Source organism: Macrobrachium nipponense, chromosome 35 (assembly GCF_015104395.2).
Source record: "Macrobrachium nipponense isolate FS-2020 chromosome 35, ASM1510439v2, whole genome shotgun sequence".
Taxonomy (NCBI): domain Eukaryota; kingdom Metazoa; phylum Arthropoda; class Malacostraca; order Decapoda; family Palaemonidae; genus Macrobrachium; species Macrobrachium nipponense.
Window position 1 is genome coordinate 59,606,387 of NC_061096.1, and position 11,289 is coordinate 59,617,675.

Here is an 11,289-nt window from a genome sequence, read left to right on the forward strand (position 1 = left end):
TATGAAGTGAACAAAATTTTTGTTTTGAAGTTCACTCATTATTATGATGAATGGCAGTTTGTTTCTTAAATCACTGATAGTTGGAGTATTGTATTTAAACTGTCTGAAAGCTCAGGTCAACATATTATGTAATTTCCTTATTATTTCTCTTTAGGTTACGTTGAAGAAGTTGGTGACTGTGACAGATATGTTGAAGAAACATAAAGAAAAGTATCAAGAGATGATGAGGTGATCCTCGCCAACTCCCGGCCCTGTGGACTGCTGAATTTCCAGCAATTTGTTTCAGAGCCGGGATGTTTGCGAGACAAGAGCCTGTGCCTGGCCCTGTAAAAGTGGTAATGCTAAACAGTGTACGGAACTGGGATGCACATGGTCAATACTGAAATGACTTACTATATCATCTGACCCTGTGGAATATAGCATTAGCCACGGTGCTTGAATTGAGTAAGGTGACTTTTTAGCTTTGCGTGTTAAGTTATAGTGCAATGCTGCGCGGAGGTGGAGTCATCCATTGTTACTCTTGAGTGCTCTGCTGCTGTGAGGTATTAGTATTAAATTGGTGTTACCACGCAGGGATCAGGCAATAAGTGTGTCATCAGCAGGACGAAGTTTGTGGCTGCACTTGATTTATCCTATAAACTACCCTCTTTTCCCTCCCATGTAGATACTAGTGTAGTGGAAGTGCAGCCTCAATATTGCATGGTGCCAGTCTCAAAGAAAACTTAATTTATTCACTGATAATGAAGCAGCCTAAGACATGCAATAATCATCATTTTGAGTATTTTGTAGACATGGTGCTTTTGTCTACTCTCGTATCATATGTTCAACAAGGACGCTCGAGAGGAAGGGAGTGAGAAAGAAAAAGTGCGCGTGTGTGTGCATTTGTGCAAGGGAGAGAGAGTTTGTAGGGTGAGTTGCTTCACCCAAGTTTGGAGTCTGGTGATCTTCCATGATTTCTTTTAGATTTTTTCTAGTATGGAGTTTTTTTTTTATAGTAATGAAATAGGTATATTAAAGGGCACAGGTATGATAGCAGAAGCACAATGTTAAGAGTCAGGTGTGCATATAGTCTGAGTACATTGTTATATTATTTTGAAATCCCTTGGTCTGTATCTTCAGACTTGGGAGAAAGAAAAGGAAATAATATTTCATCTGATGTGATATTGAACAATGTGACAGTGGAAAATTTAGTCATGGAAGTGACTGAATAACAGAAAAGCACAGTAGGTAGAAGTGCAAGGTCTAATTGTTTGCAACATTTTGGCACAAGTTCATACTGATGATTTAAAGATATTTTAATTGTGGTACATTGCAAGAATATGGGTAATCTTTTAAATTGGTAAAATATAGATTTTAGATATGATTTGAGCCAAATTGCTGTGATCTCTTATAACTTGTGGATTTTAACTGTGGACGTCTTGTATAAACTATTTAAAGGTATAAAAAGTGTATAGATGGCGTTGGTGCTAATACGATGGCTTTGGTGGTGGATGTGGATTGGCGAAAGTTAGCTCCAACCGTCACAACTGTACAAGGTTTTTTGATCTCACCAGTGGCCTATTATGTATTCTGTTGTATTGTGTACTTTTGTTTCATTGGTGCCATACAAAGGAAAATTTGAAAAAAATTCCAGAAAAAGTAGCTATTAAGGCTTTTGCAGTTCATTCAGTGAAAGAGAATGATGTCTGCATCTTTACTCTGCATGTATATATGTATGTATATGTATACACATATATGTATATATAGATATATATATTCAGAAGATTTATGACTATTTTTTAATTATAATGTTGACGAAGCTTTAATGATTTTTCTCCGTGCTTTGCGATTATATTTTATATGAGCAAATACTCAATTTTTTAATTATTGAAATTGATCAGACGATTCCTTGAACACACTTCTAATTATTTTTAGTGTTTATAATACTGTTATTATTTTTTTAATTATCATTATTGTTGATTATTCTAAATGCTCAATTTGTAACTTTTGATATCTTTTCCTCTTAACGTAGATGCAGTTGGTTGATGAAGATTAAAGGCAGTTTACCCATGAAGCAGTTGCTAAGGAGGCTATCCCAAGTCTGAAAAAAGAAGTAGAAGTTCAGGTTAGCATGTGTGTGCATTGATATTGCATAGGGTTATAAGGACACTTAGTTTTTTGTATTGCCTACGAATTTACCAAGGGGTTGATTGTCGTAAGATTTTATCGTGTTTCAAGGGGTTTCATCCTATGGGGCGTTACTATTCCTATGATTCTGCAATAGGGGAGAATGTTGTGAGACTGGATTTTTGGCAGTAGTGGTGTTGATACAAACGCGATGAAGAGTGAGGGAGTATTATTTTCAGTTAAGTGTTGAAACAGCAAATCGAATTCTGTTTGTCTTGAACGGAAGTGTTTTTTGGTTGCAGTCCTTAGATTACTATTTTGCTTGTATGGTCAAAGTTTTACTGTAATGGTGAATGGCAGACTATTTCATGTTCATAGTGAAGCCTTGAATCATACTTTGTGGCACATGAATGAAGTAAATAGATTAAGAAGAATTACCTTATTACTGAGCATTTCAGAGTCATTCCTTTGTCTTTGATTTGAACTTGTCATACCTAATTTTATTGTGGTGTTATAGTGGCATGTGTAGGTGACTGAGTAATGTTACTGCTATTGAAAATACCATTTGCTGGTAACTGATGTTTTTAATTTTTTTTTTTATATACAAATTACAGTTTGCATGTCAAGAACTGTAAGTTTTGTTTTATTTAGTTAGTTTTGTGTATCTGGGCTATCTTGGTGTTAGTTTTGTGCTCATGGTTGTCAAACAATTGGCATTGCTGCAGGTTTTCATTAGATGCTGGGGATAATCCTTTTGATGTTATGTATCTGAAGTCACATAAGCAAAGCTATTATTTTATCAAAATGCCTTTTGAAAGTACATTTGTTTTCCTCTTCAAGGATGTGATTTTTGAAAATATTAAGTCAGGAACTAAAGAATCTATTTAGCATGCCAGACACGCAACATATCTACTTCGAAAAGATGTCTTGATTTTTTTGTGATTGTCAGTGTTCAGTTTCACAGAGGTGGCTGTTTTACTTGTGAGGTGATGGAATATTTTTTGAGGATTTATTACAGTAATTTATTGAATTTTTTTGTTTGAAACTGAATTTTTGGAACTCAAAGAAAGACTTTCAAAGGAGTCTTATCTGTAAAGTCCTGGGGATCTGACAGTATATACATATATGCATGTTTACTAACTATGCATGATAATAAGTATGCCTTTCCCATAAAATGGGTATCTTTTATCGGGGACATGTTGGCAGGGATTACATGCTAAATATGTATAAATGTAATGGCCTGTTTTGCTTTCTTTTGAAAATTTACAATAATCTGACAAGATATTCATAGTAAGCTTATTACTTTCACCAAGATTTCTCCAGCAAATCTTTATCATTCAAATGTGAAACTGCAATAAACTTAAGAACTTGCTTATCTAAAAATAAGTAACATGCCTAGTGTTTCTGGAGCTATGCTTGTTTTGAAAGAAAAGTCAGAAATACTGCACCAACATCACACTCAGATGATGACATATTTGATTTTATAGGTTTCTAGAATTAGAACAGTCAAACCCTTTTGTTAGGTGGTACTAAAATTTGCATAAGTACATATTCATGGATTACATTTACTGTATGACTTTCATGATTTCTTATGTTACTGTTGATGGTAGCTACACACTCAGTTCACCTGAATACTACATTTTATTGCCCTAGATATTGAAGGGCTATATTTTATCACCCTAAATATTGAAGGGCATCATTTAATACATACTTTTCTATGTCAGAAGAGAGGAAATTTACACAAGCCCTGCAGTCATCTTTTTACGTGCTCAAGACCTATTACATTCTTAGTCAATAGCTACAAATACAGTGGGTTGATTGTTGAACTGAGTTTGTTATTCTTTGTCATGCGATCAGTCACAGTTGCACAATATTATTATTTATTCTCTTGGTCCCTTTTTTCTTATTTCAATTAATGGGAATCATATGAATCATTTATTTGCCCTCTCTACCCTGGTGATAAAGTTTAGTTGGTAATGAGCGCATATAGGAATAGTATGTGTATGTACTGAACATTTTTAGGTATTAGTAAGTGATTTGCTTTTGTTTACAATTTTTATAAATAAGTGCCATAGGTATGCCAAGAAAGGGTCAGATTTTTGAAAGAAGTAACATTAGACAGGGTAAGATTGCCAAATATGAAACGGCTGCCATCAATTGTGCCATTTTACTTTTATGGCTTTGCAATGTTTTGATTTTCAGCAGTATTGAGAGTCTGTAATCTTATTGGGTTGAGTATTTGTTGAAATCTCGTTAGTCTACTGCAGACTTTTTTCCTGTCACGTTGGTTTAACTACCATTACCTTTTCTGTTCAGTTATGAATTTCATATGAGTTATTTTTATTTATTCTACATTAACTTGAATATGTATAGTAAGGAAGTTTAGCTCCAGGTTATAACGAGATTCATCTTGCTTAAATTTAATAACTTACAGTTTTAAAAGCATTTAATGTCATTTCAGATTCATCTTAAACTCTTGCTCAATTTCATATTAATCTTCTATTTCTTGAGTTGCCTTATGTCTGGGAAATACTGCTTAACTCTTTTGTGAGTGTAAGCATTTTCCGGTGTTGCACATTCCTTGAATTTTTTAGTGACTGTTTGACATTAGTATGGTCTTGTTACAAAAAATTAAAATCTTCATTTATTCCCATTCCTCTCTTCAAGGAGGGAACCTCATTTGATCTAAAGATAAATTTATGATCCAGAGTTTTAGGTACTGAAAAATGAATATGAATATCATTCATATTTCTCATGTATTTGTGTTTTCATCTGTTATAGGAGTGGTAAGGTTTTTGTAGTAAAAATTATGTTAGGATGCAAAAAATGATTTGGTTGCCATCCACAGGAAATGCTAATGCCCCTTCTTTTAATTGCCACCTTTTGGTGTTCACTAATTTTGAAGGAATGATGAACAAGGATTATTTTTATAACAAATTGTTTGTTACCTTACACCTGCATTGCTCCTGTGCCTGTAATTGAATGATAGTATAGGTCAGGAGGTTATACATCAATAGAAATTTTATTTTCATTAGTTTTACATCAGCAATTGAAATCTGTAATTTTTGTTAATTAGAATTTTATACAAAAAATTGATGCGTAAATTTTAGTAGTTGAAGTGAAGCCTTTTGATGCAAAGGAATCTCAAAAAAGTACACTTCTGGATAATACTTTTGGCTCTGCTCAAAATTACCTTAGAGGAACAGTATGAATAAGTTGATATTTGATTGAGATACTCACCTGTCTGTGGGAGCCACACTAGACGAATGCAAGATGGCCAACACCTATATTGAGGAAGGGCTGTATCTCTACTCTTTGAACCAGTTTCATGGATAGTTGTATTAAAACACAGGTTTTCAAGGTTGTGAGAGAAATAACAGAAGTCTGGCAGCTGTTTGGGACCAGGGTAATATTCAAGGTCATTTTTCTCTTGGATTACACTTGGAGTTGAATTTAAAACCCAGTTGTAAATCTTTATATTGTACAAATTTATATGCATTTGCACTACACTAAAACTAGTTTAAACAATTGCAGGAAAGTACAAATTAAAATTCCAAATAACTATGGTAGAACTCTTTTAGAGTATCTTTATTGGAAATACTTTAGGATTGGTAGATTAGTTTGCTGGGCAGACTTTCTTACATCATTTGCGCCTGCATGCCCTTGGGGCAACTTTGAAAAACATATGCTCTGCTTGCTTCAGGCACATGAGTCCAGAAAGGTGACCACTTTTTGCCCTTCACTTGATGTTCCATGATGTGGGTGCAAGCAATGGCTTTGTAAAGAAAAGATCACAAGATGTACAGGAGAATACTCCATGATAGACTAAGCTGTATCATGAAAGATTTTGAAATTAGTCTTAAAGAATTAAATAGAATCCTTCAACAATCTAGGGATATCCATCTTGGGTTTGTTCAGGAAGCCAATCAGAAGGATAATTCACGTATGTCAATGAAGTCTGTTCTCCCTTGTGATCTGAGGTACTTAAGATAATGAACTTGATAGCATGAAAGCCTTGTACTGTTTTGAGATTACTAGAAAATTAAAGATAAGAGCAAGAGATTTGGTTGAATTTTGGAATTTTAAAGACTAATTATATAATGTAGAGCACTATACTGTAGTGAACTTTTACCATGAGCTAACTCTTGGCTAGATCATCTTGGTAACCTACCATCGTCATGTCTTGAATTAGTAAGGAAGGATGAGATACTTTGAATTTCAGCATTGTTTGTTTTTGTTTCTCTTACTGTTCCATTTTGAATTTCATAGGATACCAGCTTCCATTTACAGAACTAACATTTAACATTGTTCTTTTTATTTATTATAGAAAGAGGGAATAGATATTTTACCCATTTTCAAGGGTTTATGAATACATTATAGAGCAGGAAGTTTGTCTCCAGGTGGGTGCAGAAGTCATAGATAATTGAATTCCATGGTAACGTTTTGGGTACCTTGTTTATCATTTTTTTTCTTATGACTGACTTTGTTATAAGATTTAATGCTTTCATTGTATATGTACTGTAAATATGTTTGAAAATTTTCAGTTGGTCGTGCTTGAATTTTATCAAGACTATTTCTATATAAACTTGGGAACATGAAGTAGAGAGGTATAGCTTTGAAATACCATCAGCCAATTATTCCTTCCTGTATGTAGGAATTTTGAGTGTGATATACAACGCTTGGGGTATTATTATATTTAGAATTTTTCACTGGTGAATCTTTGCTTTTGTGGGCCTATGTATTTTTCTTCAGAGTCTTGTGTAAGTTGCATGTTGCTGTACAGCATATAAATAACCTCCAGTGACAAAGCTATTAACTGCCATGTTGGACTGCACTTGTAGTCCTTAGTAACAGATTTGTTCCCAGTAATCCATTCTCTTTGATGAATTTCCTGAGTTTATTGACACGTAATATGTGAACACTTCCTTTCCTCAACATAACCTCAATTATATGTCTTGATTCTCTTTTTTATTTCTTTATACCTATAAGTTTTGTATATTATAACTGATTTTGATGGGTTTTCCACTGTTGATGACCTCTGTTATTGCTCGTCGCACAATTTTTTCTGGTTAATTTTTTTTTCCCCTTTTTACTTTAGAATATCCTATTATACTTTGGGATACAAAGTAAAACTTGAAATTGTCTTCTTCTACTTCAGGGTAGTGGGTGTTGCCTCCCTTGAGGTTGGATAATCTACCATTTAATAACTTTTGTCAACTCTGTGCGCACAGTATGATGACCAGCCTTCTTAAAATGCAGTGACCCTTAGGTCAGGTCTCAAAAGTTATGGTTTTACAGTATTCAACTTCATTTTGTAACTTATTAATTATGATAATGTGATAGCTTAATTGGAAGGGTGTTCTCCCCTTCAGTCTGTACACCTTCCTTTCATTCCATTTGTACATCTTGAACATTATACAAGTGAATAAAGTTTGTGGAGGAGATATAATCCTTTTGTAGATATTTAAGGGTCAAGAATGAGTTAATAAACCTTCTTCTCAGCCTTCACTGTAAATAATATAATGCTGTTGAATATTGTGTTCATTATTTTTAAGTGGGTTATGTGAGAGGTTTGATGTAGAACTATTTGGGAATAGCTAATGTTCACTAGCCTCTTCCCTCTCATTTGTAAGAACTGGTGATTTTTTTTTTTTTTTTTTTTGTGGGGAAATGTAGTGTAAAAATGGAAAATAATATTGCACTATTATTGAAGTAACTGTGTAGGACATCCCATAGATTGGACTTGAATTTCATGCCAGAAAAACTCAGGATAAAATCTTGGTTATTTTATTCTTTTGAAGTTTGGAACAGCAGCTGAAACTGGGACCTTTTTGAGGATCCAAAAACATTTCAGGTTTGTTAGCTGAATTTGATTTTTGAACATGGGGAAATAAGTTCCTCCTTCCTATCTCCTCCCCATCTGAGCCTTCTCATCTGCTGTAACTATTCTTTTATTTGAGATTTTGATGTGGGAGTATAACTTATTCTGGTCTTGCATATATCTTATTTTATTCCTCTTTATGAACGATGCAAAATTTGCTTGGGACAATTACTTCCTGTAATGCTGTACTACTAGTTAACACATTAGCATGTGCTAGATTGTGGGTTTAAAACTGTCATTTTTATAATACTGAGTATACTTTGATTTACTTGATAAATATAAAAGGGAATCGTAAGATTGATGTTTAAAATTGAACTGCAAAAATTGTTCTAATTGCTTTACTAGGTTCATAAGCCCCATTATGCTCTCTCTCTCCTGTATTATCTCATATTCTCTCTCATAAAGAATTTTTTAAATTCTGTAATCAGATTTTTTTTAGTGTCCCATTTTATGCTCAAAACTGAATACGGTAATCTGCTTCCGCTTTCCTTGTATTTACATGGCTTCCTTTCTTATACCGTTTATTCAAGCCCGTAACGCTTAATAATTAGTAGGACTCGAGTCTTAATGCAACCATTAACACAATTACAAATGTCCCAACCATAAAGGAATGAGAAATGCCATTTCATTAAGAAGCAGTACTATTGTTAATAAGGCACTGGATTTTCATGAATATTCCTGTATAGTGGAATTTTTCAATATAAAGGGACCTTGAAGTGATCTTCACCAAGCCAAACATTAAATTATTAATTTTGATTAAGAATTGTATATTTACTCCATAGATTCAAAATCTCTAGAAATAGTGTATTACCCAAGGTCACAATACCAGGATTGACAGGAGTTTTTGTATCAATAAGTGTTGACGAATTTTGTATATTTGTGTATGTAGAATCACCCATAAAACTATTTTATACACTAAGCATCAGTATGTAATGTCACCTTTTGAATGATAAATAACTTACAGAGTTGATTTATGAGTACAGTTAAGTTGAATACTATAGTTATGTACAAGACAAGATTTTCTCATGTAGGTCCAGTGTTACTACGTTATGTTAAACTACCTTTTTACCAAGTATTGAATCATTATAATAGGAACAGTATAGAAATTATTTTTTTTTATTCTTAGCATTTATTCTTAGCAGAATACCCTGGCTGTAATTTTTTTTATATTTATATAATTCTTAGGAAAAACTCAAAATTTTCTGGCTATCACTAGAGTTACTTAGAATTTAGAAAGTTTAGTCCTCCATATTTTTACAAAGTGAGAAGGAAAAATTTTGTTTTTTCTTAAACAGGACGTTTGGATTTCATTGTACCATTTTTGAATTATTTCTTCCAGCCTCTCTGCCTACCTTTGTTACTAAAGAATCACTATTAGCAAGACAAAAGCCTTACAGTAAACAAAAATTAGAAATTTGTAAAGGATTTTTGTGCCTAAAGATTCAGAACTATAAGTGTGTTACAAATGTATTTGTTACTGGGTTGTATATGCTTAAGCTCTTGTTATAATTAATGTGTCATAAAATTCAAAACCTTGTGATTAATTTAAATTTCTAAGAGAGTTTCATGTGTTGCAGTTTCATTGAGAATTTTTTTTTTCAAATTTGATAGAAGTTTTAATTCTGGAAAAGCTCTCTAAATTTTAAAATTTATGTATTAATTTATTGAGTTCTTTGTATAGAAGGTAAGAAGGGTTGGTATTGCAATAGGCAGTGAATGTTTATGGAAATAAAATTTGATTGATTATGTATTATCTAATTTAGTTTTTACTCTGAAATTTTTACTTGATCTATCGAAAGGCAGTTTTCTTTTAGCGTAGAGGATACTGGCTTTTAAACAAAGATTTGATGCCCGATTGACCTACATTTTTCCTATCTTAGTGTATTTTGTATTGATTTTTGCCTTTTTTTTTATACATCTGGACCAAACAAACTTTTTTTAATAACTTAGGATTCCATTTAGGTTCGTAAAGATTGCCAAGATATGTATATATAATATTGTTTCCAAGTGATTTAAGACATTTTTTACCCAGTGAATGAGCAAGTAAAATACTGTATACATTTGTGTTCCTTAATGATGTAGCACTTTGAAGACTTCTTGGTTTCTATTGCCTGTTCCTAATTCTGACACATGTCTAGTTTCCATAGGTAAACTATTTTTGTGAATTTATAGGATGTAAAATAATTTCAGTCTTTTGTTATTGTTTATACAATGATGCTTTAACAATATAATATTAGAGTGTTGTGTGTCTTTTATGTCAGCCTGTTATGATTGTAGCAAAAGTTCCTTTTATATCCAACTGCATCACCTTTATATTTTTATTTTTATTCACATGACTTGCAATCAGTCCCAGTGTCTATCTTAGTGTACTTTATCCAGTGTTTTCAAATCACATTCCAGATTAACATAAGTTGGATTCTTTGATAGTGAAGTGGAAAATCTTTTACAGGATTTTCGCCTCTGTGGCGTGGTTGGTTTGGTGTTTGCTTCTCACCTCGGTGGTCGCGGGTTCGATTCCCAGCCATTCCATTGAGGCGTGAGAGATTGTATTTCTGGTGATAGAAGTTCACTCTCGACGTGGTTCGGAAGTCACGTAAAGCCGTTGGTCCCGTTGCTGAATAACCACTGGTTCCATGCAATGTTAAAACACCATACAAACAAACAAACAAACAAACATGATATATACGGGAGGAAAAGTTTTTGCTATGTTAGTAAGCCCTACTCATAAAATTTAGTCTTATCTTGGTGGCTAAAGTTACTAAAAGTGGTATGTATACCCAAATGGTAGTATTACTGAGGTGGCATGACTTTGAAGGATTTATATATATATGCTCCAATTTGTAAATTACTGATGGTTGTGGGAAGTTACCTAACATTTCATTACAGCTTCCCTGCATTATTGTTAACAAGTAAACTTGTTCTTGCAAAGGATGAAACTCATGTAGAAACTGCCATGAGTCTTTGAGGTTTTAACGTTCTTAAGACCATATGCCAGATTAGTACCAAAAATGCACAAGACCTTATTCATGGGACTACCATAGAGTCGGAGTGGGAAAACCTAATTCAGTTCCAACACCTCTGGAATTCAGTATGTGCTTATTTGGAACTGACAGCTTGTCAAAGATGTCATTTTTGCATGAGCAAGCTCAAGGACCATGGTACTAATTAGATTCTTAGAGTATCTAACAATATAGCTCACAAATTGTATGAACTTCCAAATTGTGAATATGCACAAAAATTAACCATACAGTTTGGCTTTAGTAATCTCCCTCTTAACTAACAATGCAGAAAAATTTTCACGT

At 33.3% G+C, this 11,289-nt stretch overlaps 1 protein-coding gene across 1 annotated transcript in view; it reads left to right on the forward strand.

Annotated features, from left to right (window-relative positions):
* The window catches only part of LOC135208829 (ras GTPase-activating protein 1-like), a 36,034-nt gene extending 25,804 nt beyond the window's left edge, over positions 1 to 10,230 (forward strand). The window contains exon 19 of the mRNA XM_064241390.1: positions 155 to 10,230. Coding sequence (XP_064097460.1) covers positions 155 to 232 — 78 coding nt within the window. The 3' untranslated portion in view covers positions 233 to 10,230. The remainder of the gene's footprint in view (positions 1 to 154) is intronic.
* The last annotated feature ends 1,059 nt before the right edge of the window (positions 10,231 to 11,289 follow it).